The sequence below is a fragment of the Apus apus genome, chromosome 3 (assembly GCF_020740795.1).
Source record: "Apus apus isolate bApuApu2 chromosome 3, bApuApu2.pri.cur, whole genome shotgun sequence".
Classification (NCBI taxonomy): Eukaryota; Metazoa; Chordata; class Aves; order Apodiformes; family Apodidae; genus Apus; species Apus apus.
In genome coordinates, this window is record NC_067284.1 from 105,581,791 (window position 1) to 105,609,658 (window position 27,868).

The 27,868-nt window shown below is 40.6% G+C and overlaps 1 protein-coding gene across 7 annotated transcripts in view; it reads right to left on the reverse strand.

The window, feature by feature from the left end:
- KIF13B (kinesin family member 13B) overlaps nucleotides 1–26,645 on the reverse strand; it is a 135,606-nt gene extending 108,961 nt beyond the window's left edge. For all 7 annotated transcript variants that reach the window (XM_051614376.1, XM_051614370.1, XM_051614372.1 and 4 more), the window contains exons 1-2: nucleotides 26,564–26,645; nucleotides 15,825–15,918 (exon numbers count right to left, since the gene is read on the reverse strand). In XM_051614376.1, coding sequence (XP_051470336.1) covers nucleotides 15,825–15,918; nucleotides 26,564–26,618 — 149 coding nt within the window. In that variant the 5' untranslated portion in view covers nucleotides 26,619–26,645. The remainder of the gene's footprint in view (nucleotides 1–15,824; nucleotides 15,919–26,563) is intronic.
- Nucleotides 26,646–27,868: the final 1,223 nt, after the last annotated feature.

Consider the following 27,868-nt stretch of genomic DNA (forward strand, 5'->3'; position numbering starts at 1 on the left):
GATATCCATATGAAAGGATTAACTTGAATGGTTGTCATTAATGCCCAACCCAGACAGCACCATCAGTGATATCATCATTACAAACATTTCAAAGAAGCTCAAGAGCAGCATTTAGGAGACCCGTACTAACCATTTCCCAGCTAGTAATTTTTATTAGAATCCACTATGCCCTGTTTTCATTGAATGCTACAGGAGATGATTTAGGTTTAACAGTGGGACAGCTAAATGAGTTCAAGAATTGCTACAGTGAAGAAACAGGAAACTTGATTTTTCCTCTCCAGAAGTTGAATGTGTGTCCACACTTACTGACGAAGAATTAAAACACAGCTCTGCCTAGTCCCCATATGAAATCTGGGCCTCTTTTGAACATCAGGGTTACCTCACATGATATCCAGAATACTCACTCATGCCCAACGTTTATTTAAGAAACAGCAGATTTCATGATGCTTCCATGTCCAAGTCTGCAGAACAGTGAAATGCTGGATCATTGGTCATACAATACATAATTAAAACAACAAAGGATCCATCTCCAGTCCTATCTCCAGTGTTTTGGAAGCCTGAAACCTTTGTGTATAAACAAGCTTTGAAGGATGTCAAACCAAAGCAGCCAACAGCTAAAACAAAAGAAACACTTAGCACTGAGGTAAAAGCATTCAGCTTGAGATGGAATAGGACCCAAAGAATTTCCAGTGTGAGGTACCAACTAAGTTTTAATTAAAAAAAAAATAATAAAAAATTCAAGGATAACATTTGACTTCGGTTTTGGTTTTGTTTTTTTCTGGATGGATGTTCAGCAACATATAACTTACCAAAAGGTAAAGACTTGTACCTTGGCAATAATCTCTCACAAATTAACTTAAAATTTAACTGCTGGCATCACTACAGCCTTGAAAACAAACTTGTCTCTCACTTCAAATATATTAATTATGGATCCAGTTACACTGTGAGAGCTAGTATTTATATTGAGTACTGTCAAGAGTACTGTCAGCTTCATTACCACATCTCATTAAGGTAGGTGTTTTCCAAATTCTGCCATTCTGAATAAGGTTACTACTCAACAGTACGCAAATAACTCATGATTTTATTCAAGTACAGAGTTACATTAATTACCCCTGAAGGTATTAAAAATAATAATCTGGACATAGTCCCGGGCAACCAGCTCTAAGAGACGCTGCTTGAGCAGGAGGGTTGGGCCAGATCACCTGCAGGGTTCCCTTTGAGCCCAACCAGTCTGTGTCTCTACTCACCCATTACTACGTTTGAAACTGCCATGAGTAAGCCTGCTAGCACTACAACAGCAATTCTAAAATATTCTGTGAATATTTTAGAATTCTCAAATCTCCAACCTGACGGCAGGCAGTTGACCTCCCTACTCAGCAGAACAGCCTGTGCAGAGTGTGCAAAATCTCAGCAACGTCCTCTGGGAGGGGTTTGCTGGCATAACCTTACCTGGGAAAGTATCACCTAAGAAACCTAATCAGGGGACTAGAAACATGGACAAGGAAAATAAAGGTATGATGAAATGTTTGATTACACAGTGTACAATATTCTTAATTCAGAAGGCTAACACTGTTTCACAAGAAGCTGCACCAGGGTATACATCACATGGTATTAGTGAGGTCCATCAGTAGAACGCTACACTACAGAACCATGAATCTGTTAATTGACCAGAGATTGGCTCATGGAGGACTATCTTATGCCTACTTCCAAATCCATGTCAAAGCGTTGCAGTAATTAGTAAGTGTGCTTACTCTGTATCGCTCATACTCCTGCATTAGAATGTGAAGCTTTCATGGTTCTACTAATCTAGCAAAATTCTTGCATTGGGTAGGCTGTAAAGAACTTGCCAGCACTTTTCCTGCCATTTGATTAAACCCTTAGCAGCAGCCAACAAAGATATTTAGATATTTTACTGGTGACAGGAAGAGATAATTTGCTACGTGTGAAAACTTTACAGAGAGCAGTTGCACAGGCTGGAGTGAAGCAAGGATGTAAGGTTTTAGCACAAAGTTAGGCAGTACCTTACTTGCTGTTGTGGGCAGTACAGGCAGTAAAACAGCTTGTGGGTGACAGAGGTACTTTTATGTCTCAGCTGGTACATATGTGGTTTCAGTGGATGAGCAAAGCAACCATAGAATTGCTTCCTCACAGAACCATTTCTTTCTTCTCTGCCACAAAATTTGCGTATGCTTTTGTCTCTTTTTTTTTTTACTCACACCTTTGAAATGTTGATTTTTCTGCTCAATACATTGTAATTTTCCCTTCCCATGGCACTATAGCTGCTAATTCTCCAAAGTAATTACCTCTAGCTGCATTTTCAGGAAAAAAATAGAACTACATGGGCTATCAGATGAAGGCTGGCTGGTGAAAAATACCAATGAGCTCAGAAGAGCAGAGAGAAGCATCTTCATAACAGGAAGTAGTGTTCCTGAGGACTGGAGGATAGCAAACATCACTCCAGTCTACAAGAAGGGCAAGAAGGAGGACCCGGGTAACTATAGACCGGTCAGCCTCACCTCCATCCCTGGAAAGGTAATGGAACAACTTGTCCTTGGCACTATCTCTAGACATATCAAGGAGATGGGGGTCATCAAGAGCAGTCAACATGGTTTTACCAAGGGTAAGTCATGTTTGACTAACCTCATAGCCTTCTATGAGGAAATTACTAGGTGGATAGATGATGGTAGAGCGGTAGATGTGGTCTATCTTGATTTCAGTAAAGCATTTGACACCGTCTCCCACAGCATCCTTGTAGATAAGTTGATCAAGTATGGGTTTGATGATCAGGCAGTGAGGTGGATCAAGAACTGGTTGAAAGGAAGAAGTCAGAGAGTTGTAGTCAATGGGGCAGAATCTAGTTGGAGGCCTGTGACTAGTGGAGTCCCTCAGGGGTCGGTACTGGGACCGGTGTTGTTCAATATCTTCATCAACGACCTGGATGAGGGCACAGAATGTACCCTCAGCAAGTTTGCTGATGACACCAAGCTGGGAGGAGTGGCTGACACACCAGAAGGCTGTGCTGCCATTCAGAGAGACTTAGACAGGCTGGAGACTTGGGCGGGGAAAAACCTGATGAAGTTTAACAAGAGCAAGTGTAGAGTTTTGCATTTGGGGAAGAAAAACGCCATGCACCAGTACAGGTTGGGGGCTGACCTGCTGGAGAGCAGTGTAGGTGAAAGGGACCTGGGGGTCATGGTAGACAGGAGGATGGCCATGAGTCAGCAGTGTGCCCTTGTGGCTAAGAAGGCCAATGGCATCCTGGGGTGTATTAGAAAGGGTGTGGTTAGTAGGTCAAGAGAGGTTCTCCTCCCCCTCTATTCTGCATTGGTGAGGCCACATCTGGAATATTGTGTCCAGTTCTGGGCCCCTCAGTTCAAGAAGGACAGGGAAGTGCTTGAAAGAGTCCAGCGCAGAGCCACAAGGATGATTAAGGGAGTGGAACATCTCCCTTATGAGGAAAGGCTGAGGGAGCTGGGTCTCTTTAGTTTGGAGAAAAGGAGACTGAGGGGGGACCTCATCAATGTTTACAAATATGTAAAGGGTGAGTGTCAAGACGATGGAGTTAAGCTTTTTTCGGTGATGACCAGTGATAGGACAAGGAGTAATGGATACAAGTTGGAGCATAGGAGGTTTAAGATGAATATCAGGAAAAATTTTTTTACTGTAAGAGTGACAGAGCACTGGAACAGGCTGCCCAGAGAGGTTGTGGAGTCTCCTTCGCTGGAGACATTCAAAACCCGCCTGGATGCCTTCCTGTGTGATGTACTCTAGGTGACCCTGCTCTGGCAGGGGGGTTGGACTAGATGATCTTTCGAGGTCCCTTCCAACCCCTAGGATTCTATGATTCTATGATTCTATGATTCTATGAAAAGACTGGACAGAGGAATAAAACAATTGATAATGTCACTTTTGGTCAGTTATACGTATTAGATAACATTGTTGCAAATTATTTACATTTGTTACCAAGTACAAATAACACTTAGATCATAAACATATGCAAATAATGCTTTAAAAAAATTGGGACCTGGAAGTGCTCATCACTGAAGGGCTATTCGGATAAAAGCTGGGTAAATATCCTGTGTTTCTTCATTTATCTGATCAGCACAGTAAAGTTTCAACTGCTGAAGACGAGAACAAAATGCTGGCAGAAGTCAACAAACAAAAGGGAAGGGAGAAGGGGGAAAAAGAGAGGAGAAGGGGGAAAAAGAGAGGAGAAGGGGGAAAAAGAGAGGAGAAGGGGGAAAAAGAGAGAAGGGGGAAAAAGAGAGAAGGGGGAAAAAGAGAGAAGGGGGAAAAAGAGAGAAGGGGGAAAAAGAGAGGAGAAGGGGGAAAAAGAGAGGAGAAGGGGGAAAAAGAGAGGAGAAGGGGGAAAAAGAGAGGAGAAGGGGGAAAAAGAGAGGAGAAGGGGGAAAAAGAGAGGAGAAGGGGGAAAAAGAGAGGAGAAGGGGGAAAAAGAGAGGAGAAGGGGGAAAAAGAGAGGAGAAGGGGGAAAAAGAGAGGAGAAGGGGGAAAAAGAGAGGAGAAGGGGGAAAAAGAGAGAAGGGGGAAAAAGAGAGAAGGGGGAAAAAGAGAGGAGAAGGGGGAAAAAGAGAGGAGAAGGGGGAAAAAGAGAGGAGAAGGGGGAAAAAGAGAGGAGAAGGGGGAAAAAGAGAGGAGAAGGGGGAAAAAGGGCATTGCACTTTCAAAAAGGCTAAAAATGAAAGTAAGTGGACCAGCCTCAGAATTTCAGACAATACCCATCAAGATGTAAGGTTTGTTTACGTCACTACCACAATATAGAGGCCCTGAGTTCTGGCCCCACTGAGCTATGTGACCTAATTAATTGTACACCAGCACAGAAAGCTTCCTGCTTAAAAAAAAAAACAAAAAAAACAAACACAAAACCCAAACACAAAAAAACCCCAAGACAGTAGCAACAACAACAGAAAACAACAAAACAACACAAATCAAAAACCACCCTCCTCAAACAAACAAACAAAAATGCTAGATTTATTTTAGAGGTTAGAAATGGAAGAAAAGAATCTGAAGCAACTGTCCCACAGTCAGATAAATCTATGGCAGAGCTGAGGCAAAACCTAAATCCCCTAATTCTTACCAGAAGTGCATCCTACTCTCTCCCCAGATACCCCTGAAGTCCAGCCTTTTTCCTTGACACTCATTTAGCAAAAAATCACTACTTAACCTGATTGCTTCTCACCTCAAAGGAACCCTGATAGGACAATCAGGCTTTGCATTTTTGTAGGATGGCATGTACTTACAAAAGCTGTCAGGAACTTTAAAGCACTAATGAAAATGTTGTTAATTTATTTCACATATTTTCAGAGCACTCAATGCAACAGCCCACAACAGTGCACAACAGTGCACAGGAAGCCAAAGTTTATATGACCAGACTTTGTCCTTCTCCATATGAAAAGAATGAATAAAGACACTAGTTATTTTAATATAAATTAGCACCGGGACACACTAGTTTGATACCTGTAAAACAGCAAGAAAAAATGTAGTGTGCCTTTTAGGAGGATGCCACTAACAGTCATACTTCCATAGCCTCTTTCCAGGAAGGGCAGACATTCCAACCCAGAGGGAAGGGTGCTGCCCATGCAAGAGCAGCAGATGCTGCATTCCTGCAGACCTAGCTCACAGAGAACAAAAAAACAAAAATACCTGCAAGATGTTGATTGTTGATTTCTCCTCATAGGAGGAGAAGAAAAACCAGTCCTTTTATCTCTTTCCTGTCTACTGAAATTAAAATAGGTAGAAGAATATCAAACAAAGCTTGAGGTGCTACAGCAATTGCAATTTCCCCTTCTTACTGTAAGAACCTGAAAAAGAAATGTGGAAACAATTTCCTCTGCACTCAGGAGGGTTATTTTCTAACTTTACAGAGCTGTAAGATGGTGGCAGAATCAGGCTAATCCCCTTAAATGCAATGGAGGATCAACTGTGTCATCTTCTGAACTTCTAATTCTAAAATTACCACCACAGAAAGAAAAAAAAACAAGAGGACAAGTTACCTCAAACTGATGCAAGCAAATCATTCCAAAAACTTGTTAAAAATTCCTCAGGACAATACATACAAGACATTAAGAGGTACCTGGTTTCTTATTATCTTCACTTTTCATTATAAACCCATAAATAATCTATGAAACAAACCCTGACAGTTTTTATATTCCATTTTCCAAAACATAAGGAATTCAGAAGACTATATATGATATCTACCTTTGTACTGGAGTTGACCTTAAACTACATGCATTACAATCACCAATAGTATCATGACGCATTTAACCACCTTCTCAGGGGAGCATCAAAGCATGTCCTGCCACAGATGCTCAACTCAACATTCATATTAGCTTGTTTCAAATTAGCTTGAGGGATACACCTACACAATCTAAAAGGTCTGCAGCAAAACAGTGTTAGAGTTGTTCAGCACAAACTTATTCTGGCTATTACTAACCAATCATGTCGGATGGAAAGAAATATCCTCTCTTTTTCTAATTGCATAATCATATTAACCTGAGATCAAGATTTTGGAGTTTCATCTGAAATATCCTCAAAACAAAGTTGGCAGGCATAAAAACAATTTAAGGCAGTTAAACTAATTTATAAATACATTTAAATTATGTTCTTAAAATTGCTACAAACTTACTTGACAGGCATGAAACCTCACTGAAGGTGCTAGGAATTCACTGACACTCCAAATACTTTCCAATACTGAGGTTTTAAAAAGCTGTCTGAACTGCACCTATAACATTCCACAAAACCCAGCAGCTTCAGCCACTGAAATAGTTCTTCAGCCTGCAGGAGTAGTATTCAGCATCATCCTGACCACTAAATCCTTTTTAGTCTTACCCCATGAAGTGTTATTATTTAAGAGCTGAAAATTAAGATGGAATAATTTCACACAAGTGCTCATAGCTGCAGCATTTACTCGGAATACTGAAGGCAGATCTTCAGATCAAACTTACTCCCCTACCCTTAACTCAACTTCTCCCAGTAGTTTATGGCCACTAGGTCAGTTCCCTGTCTTTCTTGATTTAACAGGAAAGACACTTTAAGGTCTTTAAGACTTCTCTTAACATATTAGATCTACATAGGAAACAACTATTTCAAACTTTGAGCTCAGCTTTCATTACCTATCTATCCAGTGCTTCACTCTGTTCATGTTATCAGAACAGCACAGGGTAATTTGTCAGCATCCTTTTCTTATTTGCATACATTAGAGTTTTGACTTCTACCATTTCAAAGAATTAGTACAATCAAATAAAATGTTACGTTCTTTTTAATTATTTTGATAAGAGATAAGCCACCACTGCAGCAAGGTCAAAAAAGCCATTGGACTCAACTGGAAAACACTGCATCAAATCCTAATTCCACTGTAACTGAAGTCCCAAAAAAGACTGACACTGAGCCAAATTCCAACCGACGTGTCTTAAAGCAAATGGATTTGCCTGTTTTAACTTGTGGATTTAACAAGTCAAGAAAACAATTAACACATCACAGTCTCCTTGAAGCTTAAACGTCCTCATATTCTAAGCTTCAGATATAGGCTAACTGTAATAACAAAATGAGATTCAAATAGAAGATGCATTCCACTCACACATTTAACATATTCTTAGACCACAATGAGAGCTCTTTTCTTTTCACCTTTTTTTTTTTTTAAACAAACAAAACAAAACACAACCCTCTGAGAACTGGCTCTTACTGCTGATACCACTTTGCAATGGGAAGGGACTACAAATTACTTTCTATTTGCAGCAAAAATCCACTCCATAGATAACTCACAGTCCTTTGGCAGCTCCAGAGAAGCTTGCACGAAGGACAGGCTGCTTAGCAGCTATCACCACCAACCTCCAAACACTGCCTGCAGGCAGGTCAACAATGTTAAGGGTACTCCAGAACTTGCAGCTATATTACACAGTCTAATAAAAGCCTTCAGTTTGTGAAGAATTACGGTTGCAGGTTCTTTACAAACATACTAAGTTTTAGGAAGAAAAAGTGCCAGAGATTGGGAATCCACAAAACACAAGTTGAAGGTTGTATTTCAGATGACGACATATGAACCAAATTAATTCTTCATCTATTATCTTTACTCTTTCCTTCAAATACAGATTGTTACTGACTTGGTCAGATCAGCAACAAGATCAAAAAAAGCTTCTTTCATGTTCAGCTAAGGAACATAAAGTAGCCAAGGATGATTATTAGTGATGGTGTAGCCACCCAGTTCTCTTTCAAGAGGATACAGCTCTTGTTAAATGTAGTTTTCACTTACAATATCAATACAGGCTTTGTAAATAACAGATAATTCTAATTTGCTCTGGCTATGTTAGCCATAAAAGAAGTAAATAGGTGTGATCCAACTGGTGGGAGGGGAATAATCTATTAAAAAAAAGTACTTGTCTCTTATTTTCTTCAGCAAACCAAAATAGGATACAGATTTTTATTTTTTTTTAATCACACGGCTACAGTTCAAAGTTTTTTTAACTTTTTTGTCCATGACAGAGACTTATGGGGGCTTACTATCTTGCATTTCCATCTTTATTCAAGTCAAAGCATGTGAGTTGTAGCAAATGCACTTCCTCATAAGCACAACTTTAAGGCGCAGCAACCCCCTTCTCTATTAGCAGAACTCCTACTTCCCAATTTCACACAAATATTTTATATGGCAAGTGCTCAATTCCTTGTGCAATACAACCTCTCACTTGTGCAATCAAAGAGTCAGGAGGCACACAGTAGAAGAGCCTTGTGTGCTAGCACTGCTGTCCTCAAGACATCTCCCATCCCTTGTCTGTCCCGATTCCTCTCTAATTTAAGATCCTTCCAGGACAAACAAACAGATGACCTTCACATTTTTAAGAAATTATTTCTAGGTGCTGCAGTAACTCATCAGAAGTATTTACATGTGCAGTTTTTATATCAGAAGACATTTTTCAGCAAAACATAGATGACTGACAGCTGGATGCAGTCCAACTTTCATGCACATGTATGAAGTGTGCTCCATAACCTAGGTGTAGTATTATTTCCTACAAAATAAATTCTGATAATAGACTGAAAAAGCAATGGTTTTACCATAATTTCATTTAAATGACTCTGTCTAAGGTTAGGCTTATTTTCCTCCACTCTCTTCCAACTTAATTAGGCTGATCAGTAACCTGATCAATAAAAAGCAACAATATGTACTTGAGGGAGCTCATTAGACACAACCATTATCTTACAGAACAAGTTCCTGCATCAAGTGAGAGTTTTACACAGAGATGCAACAGGCAATACAGGAAAATCTCATAGCACTATTTTTGCAAACACAAATTTCCTGTGAGCTGTTTTGTGCCCACACAACACCCATGTGGATGTAGAGAAGGGCAGGCTTCCTTTTCTTCTGGATGTCAGCTATCAGTCTCCTGAATACAAACACACACTCTCCCTCCCCCCACAACTTCCTGGAACATTTCTGCATTGTTGAAACGCTGCATAAATCTGTTCTCTGTAAGACAAAGCTGAACTAACGTCTAACCTAGAAATTTCATTCTTAGTTAGAGTTTTATACATCACTGTGAACCCTTGCCCGCATTCCCTCTTGGTGTAAGGAGCTGACACAGCCAACAGTTAGTGTTGTTTCCACACACATTCGACCTGAACTCTTCCTATCTCAGGCAGTTTAGCACAGCTGGACTTAATATAATGTCAGGAAAGATACAAAGAAGCAAAAGTGCACGCAATGCAATTAGTTTTCACTGTCTTCAAAGACAATAATATTTCTTCTTTTAAATTGCTTTGCTGTCAAATAGCAACTATACCACATCATGCAAATGGCCCATCAAGCTCAATACTCAATTTCTGGCTGTGTCCAACAGCTGATACTTCTCAGTAAAATGCATGAACAGCTGGGGAAGCACACATAAAACACCATGTAAGATGAGACAGCTCTTCAAGAGGTTCTTCCCTAACATCAGGCAGGATCCCAGTGCATTTTCAATAAAATGTGTACATTTTTTCATTACTATATACCAGTAATTGCCTCTCACTCTTTTATTGAGGCAAGAAGTTCTGCAGAATAATTCCATATATAGCATTGCTATCATACATTTTCCTCATTTTCTGATTATGCACATTTTTCCTACGACAGAAAAAGTGAGGAGTGCACCTCTATGTGCTCCTGCTATCATATTATTTTTAGAAGTCTAAGTCTTCCTGGTTACTCCTACCAGTCAGCTTTTCCAGTTCATATTTATACACACATACAAGAACACCTATATAATCACATCAGCATTTCCTCTCTAGGAATCTTGACTGCCTGTATGCTGTTCTGGAAGATAAAGGAGAATTAAATAATTGTGCAAAAATTTGAAGGTACTATAACCTAGATAAAAAGGATCATGGTTACTTCTGCTTTTGCTACACCTTCCTTTAACCTGGGTTTTTGCCTACAATTCCAAAGACATCACATGTTTTAGAGAATTGTTCAAATAATACATATGCTATTTCATGTCACAAAGAGATTATTTACTTAGAATTGATGAATGTAAGGTTTTCACTGGTTAATGTGCATATTCCCCAACCACTACCTATTTATATTTTTTGCAAAAGAAATTAATTTATGTGCAAGTTTTACCACCTAACTATTCGGGCATTTCCCATGTAGTCAACTACACTAACATGGGCATTTTCCATTTTTATCAAGAGCACAGAAGTTGCAATACACCACACAGCGAGAAGTGTTAAGTCATGACTTATTTTCAGCTTTTAGCCAGCTTCAAGGAAAGCTCACGAGTCATGCCAAAGAGTCAAACACAGATCAGAGCCAGAGGAAACCCAGCTTCACCTGTGCTCTGTGCAGACCAAATACTGTATAACCACTATCAGGTTCTAAATACACTTCCTGGGCTTGGCAAAAATCTCTAGGTGCTTTACCGATTATTTAGCATAGTGTCTAGGCATTTTGTAAACTTTCATGTTAAAGTAGAACACAAAGCCTGGATCAATATGTTTCAATTCCCAGGACTCCAGCAGTAGTGTTTTATGCTTAGTAAGCCCTTCTAATTCTTCTAATGTATTTCTTTTCTTTTTTTTTTTTAAATTTAGAAGTTACATATATTCATTACAATTCATGCACTTCACACTTAACCCTTCAAAATGAATGAACTAACATTGCTTAGTCATTGAGTCTCTGATAATTGTGTTCTGGTACCATTCTTCCATAGCTACATCTTTGACACCATTCTGTGATGGTCCTAACCTTAATTTATTCTTCAAAAGGATAAAAAAATTCTCCAGCTTTATAAAAAGAAAAAAACCTTTAGTGTGAAGATGAACTATAGAAAATTTTAACACACTGGGTTGTTCATTTTAACCCAACCACTGCCTAAAGTCCATCACTCATCTGAAATCAGCAATTTATTACCTACTTTCTGCATAAGTAGGATTTTTTTTTCTTGTTCATTTTCACTAAGTTCTGGGAGTATTAGTTTTATTCTCTCAATAATCTTTAAATTCATTAAGGAAGAAATTTCTCTTTGCAAGTATTATTATAAGTAGCCACAACAAGGTAAGCATCATTTACCTACAGCTCTGCAAGGTGACCCCAAACTTATTTCTCCTCAGTCTTTTTCAGGGCTGTCATTTGTCTCAGAAAGAAAACAGGAATTGGAATAGCAGAATAATCTTAGAAATGTATTCCTTTATAAGTAAAATACATTTGTGCTTCATTCAGTTCTTCACCCAAGGAAAAAAAAAAATTTTTTTTAAAATCAAGCTCAGAAGTTGCAAAGTTACAAAAATCCTCAAGTCTCAGATACACCCCCTTCTTCATTTTCCAGAACTCCTTAGAAAATAATCAAATTGAGTTTAAGTACCTCATGAACAAAAATGTTGTCTGTGTGGATATACAAAAGTAAACCGGTTTACTTACCTTATAAGCAAATCACTTTAAAATATTTATAAAGATACTCAATTGTTGAAATACCACTTACAAAGCACAAATTATAAAGATATTACAATAGCTGAAAAGGAAAAACCTAGCCTGATTTGACATGTGTCAGCTTCAGCTGGCTGCATTCATTTCTTGGAATAGTTTTTACCCTGTGCCAGTCTTTTGAACCTCTGTTCTGCAAAACCAGAGGGAAAGCATCCATAAATCACAAATTGTGATGAAAGTACAGAGAAGTCAGCAGCCCTTTCATTTTTAAGCATATTCTCTTAATAAAAAGGCTGATATGTGGGGGTTTTTTTGTCAGATCTAATAAGCCCTTTATTTTACAAATCTCATAGGCCTGTGCCAGACTAATATGCAGCTGATTTATGAGCTTGTATCAGTTACACATCAATTACAGTTATGTCTGCAGTATATAATAAAACTCCTTTGTCTGACCTGTCAAAATAATGCTTTTTAAAAGTCTTTTTAATAGGTCTTGTTTGGGAAATGGAAAATGACAGCACAAGCAAATTGATAAGAAAAAAAGGCTATAAAGAAACCTAGTGTAATTAGAGTCTATTTAGAGGTTTTCAAGTAAATTAATTCCTTTAAACATCCCAATTGTTGCCTAGGACTTATCTGCTTACTTCAATCAAAATGAGTTCACACCCTCTTTCAAGCCCTAGCCACCACCAAGTAAGAATGCTATGAGTAATCTTTGCAGTAAATCCCATGTTGATAAAGAAACTTTAGCCTTGACCTTTGCAACAGAGAGAACAGACAACTACATAAGGCAAACAAAAAAGTCGACAAGTCGTGCTAACGATACTGTTCATCTACAGCAAATCCCTGGAGGTTCACAATCCTTGAGAAGGGAGATTTTGACTTCAAGAGGTAATTTGGGGAAATTTGTGACAAAACTCAAATATTTTTGTGCAAGCAACTGAAAAAAAGGTTGATCATTTCCACAAAGTATAATTTTAATTTTAATAAGGGAAACCACCACTCAACCAAACCCACCCCCCAACAGCCCAAGTTTAGCAACAAACCCCACTCAGCCTGGAGGTCATCACTAGATTTTAAAATTGATCTTTCATGTACAATCAGATTACTGAAACCTGCACAGTGCTATTAAAGATTGCTCAATAAAATAACCACTGCACTCCTCTATCCCAGGAAAGGTCATTGCTTGGTTAAGGAATAACTAACAGGAGGATGCTGGACTTCTGAAGGTGTATGAAAAGAGACTTCTTTTTTTAAGAGCAAGTGTTTTACATGCATTTATTAATCAGCAAGTCTCTAGCAAGTGTAAATTATTTATTCAGTTTGTAGAGGCAGAAGAAAGCGAGGTGAAACAGTTAGCACCTGGATTTTCAAAACATTTCTCAATTTGGGACTTTCTCATGACCTGAAAATGTTTCAGTGGCAATTACATCCACACAATTCACTATCTCTGGAAGTCCCACACACCTCAAGCTGGGTACCTGTCAAAATTGGAAATACAATAACAGTGGGCATTTCTGACTTTTTCTGTACACATATACTCCCAGGTCCCATGGGGAATCAGGAGAGGTGGGTATCAAACTTCAAAGCCTGCTTCTCCTCTTTAACTCAGAGACAACTGAAAACAGTATGTCTGGTATTTGGCAAAGATTTTTACAGACGGACAGACACATTATGTAGATCTCTGGCCTATGAGGACCACCTTGGGGAAACAGGACAAACATGCATAACTGTGACACAGGCTAATTCAGCCATTAAATTATTTATTTACATCTATCCATCTTCCAGACTTGGTTCTACCAGAGGGAACGGAAGTGGGAAAACGTGTGTATTTCCAAGTCATCTGTTGTTTTTCCAAATGCCACTCCCTGCCAGAGCACAGCTGAGTCATGACAAGTGGGGATGTGACAGCACATATTGTTTCTAAAATTCTTTTCCTAGTTCCTAAACTGACTCTGTCATCTTCCTGAGAATGGCAGCAAAGGTCTTAAGATTTTCAAACTTAACCCGACTTTGCAAGCATCTAAAGAATCTATTTACAGTATTATTTACTATTCTCTATTTAAGAAAAAGCACTCCAAGTTTGCTACTATTCCTTCAGCTCACTTTGGACATTAAACATATCTGAAACAAAAACTAATTATTTTATAGTACAAGGCAAAGTTGTTGATGGTGGATTTGGAAACAGAAGCAGAACCTGAGCATAAATCAACCCCAAAACTTAGAAAAACTCTAACTAAAACTAACCATTTATTTAAGCTGGTATTTAAGATTCCTCTGATGAAGCTGCAGAAGCAGAGACAACTTATAGGCAGCCTCTCTCAAGGGTATTACAGTCTAGATAGGATCCTGTTCCAAAGCCTCACTAGTCCAACTATGTTTTTGAGATATGCTGTCTCACTGTTTCAGGCAAATCTTTAGTGCAGCTAATGGGCCTCCACTTCTCCCTCTTGTATTAGATCACCCCATATAAATCTACTATGCATCCTGCTTAGATTAGCAACGGGTATTTGTGAAAATGCAAATGAAGCATTCTTTGGTCTGGCATGCTGGTTTCTCACACTAGGCTTCACCATCTTGTCTGGGATGTCAGTGCAATTGCCAACCAATTCCTGCCTTGCCAGGGGGCACAATTTGCATTATGTTTTCGCTCATGGCTGCAGTATGAACATTTTAAAAACATATATCAATGAGTATAAACAATGCAGCATCTGATTGCTTGCCATCTTTTAGGTAAACTATGAAGGACATTCTTAATACAGCTCTGGCTGACTAGACTTCTGGGAATATCAATTTCCTGCCATTTTCATAAGTTCTAAAGGCTCAAATCCAACATAGGTATTTGGCAGCTAGACAATACACGTTTCTGGAGGAGGCAGATACTGATACAAACAAAAACACTCCACCACACACAGACTGATTTTAAGTACCTTCTTAAAGCTCCCGTCCCACTGCTTATAGTAAGCCTTTCAGCTGATGATAATAGAAAGTACATATTAAACCTAATGATCTCTTTGCTTTTCCATTTCACTACCACTTGGCTTTGAGAAGTTTAAATTATTAGAGATTAGGTACAGAATAATTCTATTGACGAACGTCACCGTTTTACATGAGAAAGCTATGATACACTGCATTTAAGCAAAGCTCTTGTTTGTGTTTAACTGAATTTCTCTCTTTTCTGTCACCCTTAAGACCACTTCCTTTTTCTTCCCTTGAAAACAGATCATGATTGACTGTACATGTCCAGTAATGGGTTATACCTTTTCCTGCATCCCTGTTATTTTGTTTCATGCATACATTTTTTCATTTCCTTCCCTTGCAAACAAGCAATAAATTAACTAGTCACAACCATAACCTATCAATTATCACAGGACTTCTCAGTTTCCTAGTAGTTTAACAAATCAAAGCCAATTCTGACATAAATTGGTCCTTACCCTTAGCCACTTTTCCAAGTATTTTTGATGCATGTAATGCCCCACCATCAAGACACTCCTAGAACTACACCTCTCCAACACGTTCCCATTCTCCTTTCACAATGACTAAAAGTCCATTTTGAGAACGTAATTGTGAGAATTAATTTCATTCCAAAATTACAAACTGTGCCCCGCTCAAATTATTTTGCAGATTTGGATTTCTCTTGTTCCATAATAGCATATGAGAAGAAATGAAACAGTTGAAAGACCCATTAATTGATAACACACTGTTTATAGCAGAAAGCAAATGCAGTAAACACTAGTTTTTCAAAGTATCTTCCCAGGATGGTAAAATCAGCCTTTTCTTAGAGATTATGGCAATTACACTGCAGAAAGAATATATTTGATTTTTTAAACTGAAAGCCCTCGATCAAGGCCTACATTTCCCAGTTGTTAGCCTCATATTTAATTTACAAAACCTGACCTTCCTAATTAAAAAATCTTACCTGGCATCTCCTTTTGAAAGGTTGGTGTTTACAGGATGAAGAATAACCTTGTTTGCATCCACATCCACCACACATTTTGTATGCAGATCAAGCTCTATAAAGAAATAAGAAAGTGTCAAGTGCTGCTCCTAAAGCACTAGGATTATATACAACATTACTTCCTCCAGACACCAAATTTATTCATGCAGCCTGACAGCCACCCTTCAGCTAGAGAATAGGAACAGGAATATTGCCAAATTTCACTTCTAGAGATACTCTGACTGGATGGATCCTGTCCAGCTTTAAAGCATGCAGTCTTTTCAAAACAAGAAAGAGCACTTAGGTTTTACTGAAGGACAACTGGCATATACAAGGCAGTATGAAATTTCTTCTGGGGAAAGAACCATTAGGCATGGTACCACTTTGACAGCTCTTCTTATTGCTCTCTCAATGTCTCACATGCTTGGAAAAAGCTGCCCCTACCATCTGCAGCACATTTTCCCTGGCCACTGGTGTGATACCACAGCACGCTGTGCCAGCTGTCAGTCCTGAGGCACCTGCTCAGAGAAATTCAAGGCCCATCAAAAATAATTTAGGTGCGAGTGCAAAAAAAAGGACTTACCCTCCCCCACAGGCTCCAAATCAGCTAGAAAGCCCAGCTCTTTCAAATGACATTAAGGAAAGGGATGTATACTATGAGTAATAAGAATATTTGGAATGTATGAGAATTCTTAGCTGTAGAGGCAGGGAAAACAAAATAAAAGCTTCAGATAACACTGAAAACCATCCAAGGTATCCACCCAATGACAACTGGAATTAGATGTAAAAAAAGCAACAGCCACTTGCAAAGTCCCTGCCTACACAGGCATCTGGACATAAACAAGTCCAGTCCTATGTTCTTACAATCCAATCCTGAACCTGGAAATTGCACCCAAATGCCAATACCTGTAAGCATGACACACGAATCCCACCCAGCAGGCACTCGGCAACGCCCTCACACGCTGGGATGACGAGGGGCTGCACTGCATAACCTCTGTACAGGGTTCAACATCTCAGCTGAATCACCGAAATATGCTCCTGTCTAATCGTGTTAATTATAATCCTCATCCTCCTTCATCTCTTTGCTCTTTCCTTCTTTGCCACCTGTACTTGCTCTTTCACCTTACAGCACCTTATAAACTGCAAATCTCTCAGGCAAAGACTGCAGATCTTAATTCTTGTACAGCACCTTGTAGGCTTCTTGCTACTGTTAAATAACATAGTAAGAGGAAGTTTCTTTCACTGACATTTTTAAAAAGAAATATTATAGCCTTTTGCTACTTGAAACACAACAAAGAAAACCAAAGCTCAAGATTACTGGTCATAGCAGGCAGTCACATGAAACTGAAATCCTTCTGAACAAAACTATTCCTCTGTTATTACTGTGCTTTTGTATAAGGAAGAGACAGACTCACTTCAGAAGCTAGTGTTTATTTTAATTTCTCTCCACACCCTGAAAACCCATTTACCTATCATTAATATGCAATACATGCTTGCTTAAATGAAATTATATTCTTCATACATCCCCTATCCAACAAGCCACTTTATCTTGATTTGGCTGGTTAGTGATTAACATTCTGTATTGCATTGACCTGCTTTTCCCTCAGCTACTGAGGAAGGTTTTTACATGCTACTTCCCTTATGCAAAGCATAAGGTGTGCACACACTATATATAAGCAGTATGGTCTCTATCATTTTTGTAATCCATCTCTTGAGAGGGAATGCTGATCACAGGTTTTGCATCCATGATTGCCCACTGAACTCAAGTTATTCATTAAATCTCTGTCTGTGAAATACCTTTAAGTAAACAAACAGCCAGGGTACACGAGCTCTTTAAAGTCACATGTCCTCACAGGAAAAAAAAAAGAAAAATCCAAAGCCAATTTGTCATGTACAACACACCTTGTCTGATGATCACAAAGGTGATGTTAATGTGCCTCACCTAGGCAGCCTGCAGACAAGGGACACCACAGGTTCGGAAGATGTGGTGAGCCAACCTAACAACTATTGCCAAACAGGGAAGTCTCAGTCCTTCCTTCTGGCTACTCATGCCTGTTGCTCACCTTCCACCACTACTGCACTTGCCAGACTCCTCTGTAAGTCATTAAGTTACCTTAACAGCAGAAGACTACCCAACATGAAAACCTGATGTATTCAAGTACACAGAAAATTATATCAGCCCAGTGAAAGCTCTGAAGAACATCAAAGGCCATGCAAACAAGGGGGTAGACCTATATGGGAGGAGTGAGGAGGCAGAAGAATGAGACCTTATCCCAGCAGAGATGCACTGCTTCATCAATCAGCTCATGCTGTCCCATGAAATAAACCCCTAAGAAACAGTTGTATTCAGCCTCCAAGCTTGGTTATGCATCCAGACAGTCTTAAGGCTACTTGTCCCAGCTACCTTAGCAAAAGATGCACCTGGCAACTCTCCTTTTAGATGAAGAAACAGTTACATTGTTTTAACAGCACATCATACACTTTCTACACATTCCAGCTCCTTTACAAAGCATGTTCTTTGACTGATCTCTGATTTCTTTAATGCTTCTAGTAGGTTGAAAGATGAATCTCATATTAGCTAATACTGAAAATCACATCATCATAATATCCACCTCATTAAGTTTTTAATATTATTAAAGCAGGTTATAAGGCAAATTATCTTCCTGCTCTTTTGGATATGATCACACATGGACTCCACCCTTACTTACACTAGTTTCAGCATCTCCTTGGTAAGCAGTCTACTTGCTGCCCCCAAACAACAAGCAAAATTAGAGCACATCAAGAGAAGATTATAAAAATGTACATCCAAAACCACCGATGAGTTCATATTGTAGTAAGGACTCATCTGTCAAGGCTTGGTTTTATTATTTCTTTCAGCTACACAGGTTTTTTTTGCAGGCATCACAAACTTTAGAAGTTAAAAGATGAACAGAAGTGGCTCACTGTTAAACTTCGTATATTTATCAGAAATCTCGTATCTCAACAAGATTAAAATTCTCACCTATTGTTATTGCTGGCCTACTTCTACCTTCAATCATTACCAAGCAAACAAAATCAACTACTCATTTGCTTCATCAAATCAAGAAACTAATCAGCTAATTGCTTTTTGAAAATTTAAAACTCAAACTCTGATCATGTTGAGATATTTATTGCAGGGAATAAAAGCCTCTTCCACAGCTTCAGCGTTAAGAGAGCTGTGACATCCATAATAAAAGGGTAACACGTATCTTAGTTACTTTTGCACATTTACATTTCATAGCTGTGGAAGTGTTAAGCAAAGCTGGGCTGAGTGCAAGAATAATTGTTAAGTCATGTGCGTCCAAGCTACTCTCAGTCTCCTGGATGCCTTTTTATTTAACTTGTGAAACTGGAAGGGAGGACTTCAAGGAGGCCATTTTCCTTCCCATTTCACTTGATTTTTCAACTCCTCACAAAATTTTTCAAAAATATTAAAAACTGGGATTGAAGCAATGCAGACCTTAGCTGAAACCACACTCATGGTTTACACATAATCATGTGTAAATCCGACATGATTATGCCTTTAATAAAAATCTTATGGTGTCATAAAAAGAATTCACCTATATACACTTTGGGCCACCCATACACACTAGCCTAAGAAATTTGGTGTGTTTCAAAGAGGGCATAAAAGTCAGTCAGCAAGAGAGAGCAGGAAAAGCAAAAGCAGCAAACCACCACCTGCAATGGTGGAGTCATCTGGCACTGGTATATTCCCAACAAGAGGCAGGAGTTCACATTCCCTCTGTAATAGCAGTCACGCATCTGGCAATCATAAACTCAACATAGTAGATTTCCACAACAGTGCTAGGAAACACGAGCAAAGGTGCAACTCTAAAATGGACTAAACAGGTTTGGGGAAGAGACAGAGTGTATTGGAATCCTGGAGGAAGGAGATAGGAGTATTTTGAAAAATGTTGCGTGTTTTCAACTCTGCGAAACCTCTGTCTTCATTTAGAGATCAGTTAGGGAACTGTCTTTGTAGATTAGCTGCAACTAATTACAGCATTGGTCAGATGATGATGTTCCCACCTCCCTACAGCAGGGTACAGACTCAACACCAGCTGCACCAGGAGGCATGACAAAAACATCTCAACTGCCATGTGGTGACAATGGAGCTTTTTCAGCCACTACCCTAAAAAGTCATCCCACCTTTGAGGCTCCTGTATTTCAGAACCAAACAAAATTACCCTAATAAATAGCTTTTACAGGGCAGTTTAGAATAACCTTTAAATGAAAGATGATGCAGTAAATAAGCTTGTCTGCAATTTATTAAACTAGAGGTTGGGACCATGGCATCACAGGGGCTTTTACTCTAACAACCACAGTAGCTGAAAAGCCTATTACAACTTACTTGACCTTTCATATTTTCCTCTTGATATACTTTATTTTTTTTCATATTGTGTAAGACGAATTAAGGGAATGCATTTCCCAGTTCATCAAGTGCCTTTATTTCCACATAAATTTTCCCATCAGGTTTCAATTTAAGAAATTAGTTTCTTAAGGTTGACAAGTTTTTCAGCCCTTTCAAATACCACTTGATCCCAAATCCTACTACAAAGATGTGAACCTGGTGTTGTAACATAAGTTGAATAAAATTTGTGAGATTCCCCCATGCCCCACTGCCAGGCTTAGGGCAGCTGCAGCTGCACTGACACCTAAGGACCCCTTGGAGAGCAGACATTAAGCTCAGTAGTGTCACTGGGAACCAGTAGAGCTGCTCTTGCATAGTTTCAGAAAAACTAACTGAAGTATAAAAAATAAAATGTGAAAGGTTTAAAGTGCATGTACTAAGCTCATAAGCCAAAACTGGCCCCAAATACAAAAGTTCAAAATAATCTCCTGTAAAGGCTGAGACAATAGAAATTTTATATTTTAAATTGCCAGGAGATTAACATTCCCTTGAAGGTTAGAACTGGAATGTTGTGGCCTGAGCCTTCAGTTGCATTGAGTAAGAAATTACAGTTGGTTTCATGTACCTGCCTTGGTTTAAGAAAGCAAATGACAGTAACATTGACAAATGCTTTAATAGTAACTTAAAAATATTTAAAAGTTCATTTATCACACAGATTAAAGGAATGCCACTGAAAAACAGAGGCTGTTGTTTGTTTGGTTGGTTGGTTTTTTTTATTTTAAAAAGAAAACTGAAAGCAAGTTCAAACACAACAGGTCCTTAAATCTCCCTGCCAATGTTTGTTGTCATAGAGTAACTTTTCTCTTTACCCTTTGCTATGTAGAAGCCAAGACAAATAAATGAAAACCTAACTGATTACACAAGAGAGTGTGAAAATAACCTACATCTAAATGACAATCCTAAGAGCTTAAATGGAAAAAACTAGTGTAATAGCAATTTCAGGGCATTAATTACAAGGCATAGTAACTGAGACTTTCTGGATAAAAATGCAGTAATTTCACTTGTCCCTTAAGTCTGCCAAGTGAAAACTACACAGGCATCTTTCAAGCTTCTCTGCTATATATATGAACTGCACAAATATAATTCATTAAATTTTCAGTTTGCAGCAATCTAAAATCATTAAATATGTATGAGTGCATCTGGAAGGGCACATAATACTATTGAATCTGGATGACGAAATGTAAGTCAACTCAAACTCATGAGCACGCTGAACACAAGCAATCCCTTCTCACATATTAACTAATGCTACGTTGTCCTACTGGTAAAAAAATGTATTCTATCTTCTGCTGTTTCAGTTTCTGTGACAAGAGAGCTTGCCAAACAGCTTTAGTAAAGGCCCTCCATGAGTCTGGACATTAACCTTACTCACAGTCAGTTCTGCTACTGCTGCATGCACTGCTCAGCTCACAGAGACTAAGTAAATAAATCAGTCTGGTGACTTTCTGATGCAGCAAAGAGGTCTGAGGAAGTTCAACACACAACTCTGCTGCTGTCTTGTTTTGGGCTTCAGAGTTAACAGGAATGAAATGCAATAGTGTTTGCTCTGCCACCAACCAGCTGAAAGCCAGAGCAGAACTACCCACAGTGTATCTGATCTCCTTGCTTCATGAAGAGCAAGCAAATGTGAAACCAGAACAACAAGGTAATCTCATACTGCACTTTAGGCTAGCTCTGAAGATGTAATTAGCACAAGAATTGTTTGCCTTTGTGGCATCCACATTGGGCGACTGGTAGTCTTGCTGGTTCTTTGGCAGCAGGGAGCAAGCTTGTAACACCATAGGAGTTCTTAAAAAACAATTGCCTCACCAAGAAATACAAGATGAAACGCTAACTCTACATGCTTTACCCATTTGTCACTGTATCTCTAGGTTAATCCTGCTCACAGCACAAACACTGTTTTATCGATTATCAATCATCAGGAAATATTAAAAACTCTAGGCACTTGTTTATGACAAGGATAATGGTGAAGAGAAATCTTGCGTTTTGCATATTGTCATCAGGATACAACAGGTGACATTTAATTTACCCTAGTACCATTATTATTACCGTATTAGACTGCTTGCACAAACTCCAATTTATAGATAATTGTTTCTGTTGTAATCTCCAGTGGGAAAAAAAAACAATGACCAAACAAATACACAAGAACAACCCCCGCCTTCCCCCCCAAACCAAAAGCATTTCAAGTGACTGGAAATGCAGCCTCCTCCACAGACTAGAAGGACACAAAATTAGCACCTAACACTGCGGTCAGAGGCTTGCACAGATACAGAAGCAAATTCCTTCCTTAAAAGCACTAGAGACAGAATCCTAATCACCAAAGCACAAAAGGATCCCTGTTTGAACACAGAATCTGGTCTGGATGAATCTGCACATTAACATAAGAGATGCCTGAATGTATGTTTATAGGCACACTAGATATTTAAACTGTAATGCATACTCTTACCCCACAATCCTACAAACAGTTTAATCTGGCAGCCTTGCCAGAATCCAGGCTGTGGTCCCACACAGTCTAAGCCTAACCTGGCACACCCACAGCACCAGTCCCCACCCCAGCTGTGTAATGTCACCACCCGCCCTGCCCAGCCTTCTGCCAGCACCGGTACTTCCATTGCTCCTCAATAAATTCATTCAAAGCACCCAACACCAGGGGATTTTTGCAGTTGGTTTCCTGCCTGTCTTGTTCAAACAGGAAAGTATCAAGCCAAGTGAGATGTAGCAACACAACAGCAGTAGTTTTGGCTGGCTTAAGGTATCTTCAGCCATACCCTTGAACACAAGTCAGATTCTTTTAGTACTGATAAAAGATGTTATATTTTATTTAACAACACACTGAACTGCCTCAAAGGCACAGAGAAACACAAAGTTTTAAACATACTTATGGGATGCTTGTACACCAAAATCACTTGAAAACAAAATACTCAGTAAGGCAAATCTTAATTAAAAAGCTTCCAGCTGCCTTTTGCTTTGCTTCATGGTATGGTTTGAGCTCTGCACAACATTTACCTGAAATATAACGAATATCTGCTAAGCCAAGTCAAATACTGAAAATATTCATTAAAGACAATCCACTGCTACTCTAAAATGCAACAGCAAAGAACTTACTGTTATCAAAAACTCATCTGAAAAAAAAAAGCAGTGCACCAGGAAATACTTCAGTGAAGGACAAAACCGAGAATACAGAAACCTAAGAGTCTCATCTAAGAGAACAGTGCTGAATTATTTAATTCATAAAAGCATACTAATCAAAACCCTGGTTTGCAAAGTAGAAAGCATGTAAAAGAATTCAAATCTACTACTTAGCAGGATGCTGCAGGTGTGTTGACATAGCAGCAGTTTTACAAAAGCGTGGCTTCCACGCCCCATTTGTAGGACTGGGGTCTAACTTGAAGCAAGATGGTAAAAAGTAACCTAGATGCAAAAGAAAACAAGAAACCCAAGTACAACTACAAATGCTTCCTCTCACTGACAAAAATTAGTCCTATAAACTTAGCTTATAGGTTGCCACTTTGCATGAGAAAGAAGAAGGACCTTCAGTACTACCACCTTGAAACGTGAGAACTATGAATAACCAACTATTTGATACAGAAATCCCTTCAACCCACATGCAAGGAATCCATTACACTTTCATGAGCTGTATAAATTAGTAATAGTTAAACATACCACTTTTATTAACCTAATAAACCCTCGCCCTAAGGAATTCATAATTCAAACACTAAAGACAACCACCACCACAAGTAAACACTGAGGATATTTCAAAGCTAAAATTTCAACAGTTGTAACCATCTGACAGGTTTGCAGTTTTAAGCCCTTCGGTGCAGAGGGAGAGAAAGAACATTACTCGTGATCCTGAAGAAAACAAATACTTGCTTCAGGTCCAAAACCCCAAAACTTCATACAAATACCACTTAGAACAAAGTGCGTATTAGAGCGCTTCCAAGAAAGACTCCTCTTGCCTCAAAGCCTATTAAAAAAGCAAAGCCACAGAAGTCTTACAAAGAGGTGACTCTTCAGAAAATCAGTTACACAAATGCCCAAATTTAACACTGAGTAGGTAAGAAAAATACTAGACTTCATATCAGTGTTTGTTTCTATAAACTCTAGGAGCATCAGAAATACTGCACAGAGGTAGCAAATGTTTAGAATTGACCAAAACATCTGGAATGTGACAATCAAACCACTCAAAAAATCAATTTCAGGACATTTTGTTTAGGCAGAAAAAGACATTGATCTCTTAGGCTAGACTTACAAGGATTTTGGTATCACTCACAAAATAAGAGGATGCTTATTAGCTGCAAAGCAGTTCTTATAAAGAGGAGGTACACCCCGACTGCCAAGCTACATGCCAAGAGCATGTAACAACCTAATCCTAACAACAAGGCTACAGCCATCCTCTCTAGTCCATAATATTTTTAAGCATATACAGAATAAAATAACTCCGCTAACACAACATACTCTCCCATTTGCACAGATTTGTGCGGCTCAGTGTTAGGATATTTGCCAGCAAGGTAGAAGTTTCTAATAGATGCAGTGCTCTAAATCTATAATCTTCCATATTTTTTCAGCAGTTCTTCCCCACATGTATTTTCTGCAGAACTCAGTCCCTAGCTGGAAACAGCTTGAAGACCACTACATGTTCACAAAATGGGGCTGAACATATGTAGAATATATGTCAAGAAGGAGAGGTGGATTATTCTTTTGGAGATTCAATCTTGACTGAACAAGGCCCTGTGCAACCTTCTCTAATTTGACCTGTTCTGAGCAACAGGTTGGACTAGAGACCTCCAGAGATCCCTGCCAACCTGAATTACTGTATAATCCCACGGGTAAAGAGCACTACACCAGCAGAAAGTTGCCTGGGTCACAGCCAAGGAAATTACCTATGACAGGAAAGGGACATGAGCAAGAGGAAAGCCCATGCCTAACACTGAAACAAGGCACAACTTTTCAACTCCTTTCCATCCCTGCTCCCACACATTGACACTCAGTGTCCCCCCCCACAGTTCTCCACAGGGATGGGTCCCTCCTCAGTTTTGAGAACTGCTACCTGAAATTTAATGAAACTAAGATTTTGGTCAAAATATCCTTGGTTGCCCTAACCCACCAGACTGTAAAGACATCAACTCTGTCTCTTTTGTTTTGGTTGTGGGACTAGAGAGATCTTGTGATTCAGTTTGACATTCCCCTGGTTTTGTTTAAAAAAGTATGAAAATACTGTATTTTTTAAATCATTATTTATTGAAAGGGATTAAAGAGTTATTTTGTTTCAGATCCTGTAGCTTTGACTATTAAACTGACTTCACTTGATTCCCTTTTCCCAAAAGGAATTACTGGCACACTTCCGTGAGAACGTGGGGGGAAAAAAGCCACCCTACATGTTTCTTGGATTTTTGCCTTCTTCACCTTTACATTCCTTGGCTGAAGTCGCCTTTTCATACTTGCTTCCTCATCATCTAGAGCAAGTTTTTCTAATTAAGACAAGCAATAAACATTTAAACAGATGCCCAGACCACGGTCTGATTAGCATAACCCTTAGGCAAGTTTCGCTGAGGGGAAAAAAGCCATGCCAACAACTCAACAAACAAACAGAAAAATCTTCTCTTGTCAACTCCCGCTTCCTCTTCTATGTTTTCTTGTTTGCTTTTGTTTCTTTTGTCCTGATAGTGCCTCTGTCATCTGGTTAGCTCCATCCCACTCAATCCACGAGGGGTAAGAGGAGGGGTTAGGGAACCGAGGGCTGAATTAGCATAGGTAACAATACAGAAAGAGAAGCATTTGCCTCCAAAAGCCCAGAAAGCAGGAAGAAGGAAGAGCTCTGGGAACACAGGACACGCAGCCCGGCTGTAAAGCAGGTGCAAGAGGTGCGGAGAGGGGTGTACCCCGGGGGGAGGGGGAAAGGAAAAAGAAAGAAAAAAGAGAGGGGGGAAAGAAAAAAAAAAAAGCGCCAGAAAGGACGACTTTAGGGAAGATGTGGGGAGAGGGGAGCGAAGACAGCTGCTTCGTGAGAACAGCTCGGCTCCGCGCACAAACCCACCTGCACCTACACACAGCAGGTACAAGAAATGAGCAGACACAGGCAGACACGCACCCCTACCGACACACGCACCCCTACCGACACACGCACCCCTACCGACACACGCACCGACACCCCCCGGGCAGGCACCCCCGGGGCCGGGCACCCCCGCCCCGCGCTGCCCCCGGGGCCCGCTCCCCGCTCCCCGCACCCCCCGCCCCGGGGCGCGGGACAGGGGCCGGGCGGAGCGGAGCGGGGGTGGCTGCGGGAGGAGGGTCTCACCTCGCCGGTTCATGGGGCGGACGCGCACCGCCACCTTCACTTTGGAGTCCCCCATCGCGCCGCTCCGACCTCCCTCGTCCCTCCTCGGCTTCCGTCTACGGAGGGACGAGCCGGCGGCGCGGGGCGGGGCGGGGCGCGGGGCGGGGCGGCGGGAGGGAGGCCCCGCGCGGGGCCAGGGGCCGGGCGGACTACAGCTCCCAGCGTGCACTGCGGCGGAGAGCCGCCAGCGGGGCGAGGCCAGCGGGGCGCGCTGCATGCTGGGAGATGTGGTCCTCGATATATAAGGATTTGGAGGGGGTGGGAGTGAAGCGGCGTTTGTGGGTCGAGTGGCGCCCCAACAGGCTGGCAGGGAGGGCCTCAGGGGCACCCTTGGCTGCAGGTGAGCCCCCGTGACATGCCGGTCCCTGCCCGGGCCGGGGGAGCGCTGCGGGGCTGGCGCTGGGCACGCCGCCGCGGCACCGCCGGGACCCCGCACGGCCGGCTCTGGGAGGGAAAGCCCGCGCGGCATCGTTCTGCTGGCCTGTGGGGCTTCTGTCTGCTGGAAATCGCTTCAACGCTCCCGTCCCACCCGAGGCCGTGAGCCGTACCCCGGCGTGCGGGCCGTGGCGTGAGCTGGTGCCCTGCGTCCGGCTTCACGCGGCAACCGCTGCTGCTCGGTCACCACGCTCTTACCCACGGGCCCGGCGCAGTTTGTTCACTAGGAGAGCTCAACAGCAACAGCTGGAGGCAGTCTGAACAGTATGAGGGTTGATCCCCGTCAGGCGGCTCGACCGCAGCTGCTGATGGCGAAGAGCGAGAAGGACAGTGCAACACAGCACGCAAAAAAAACCACCCCCCACCCCTCTCATCTAAATGGTCACGGCTGAAAACCCTTGTAGCTGCTAGTTTAGTTCAAAGCAAGGATTCTCTTTGCATCATTTTAAAAGACCAGACTGCAGCGAGGACGGGGAAAAATACGCATTCAGTATGGCAATCCTGTGGTTCTTCCAGCGTGACACGAGGTTTTATGAAAGAAATACGTAAATAACACATTTCCAAGTGGTTTTGAGGTAAGATTTCAGAAGGTAGCACTTTTTTTGCCCAGAAAAACTGCACAAAGTATCCATCATCTCATGCCTGCCTGAGCTGAAGAAGAACATGTCAAGGCAGAGAAAAAACGAATACTAAGCTGGCATTTAAGTGGCCCTGGGATTAATATCTGTGTTCTCAAGAGAGTCCCGTGTGAGCACAAGGGTTAAGAAAATGTTTTGAAGATAAAAAAGAAAATTAAATAAAGGCAGGACAATCTAAGCAGGGTGGCAGAAA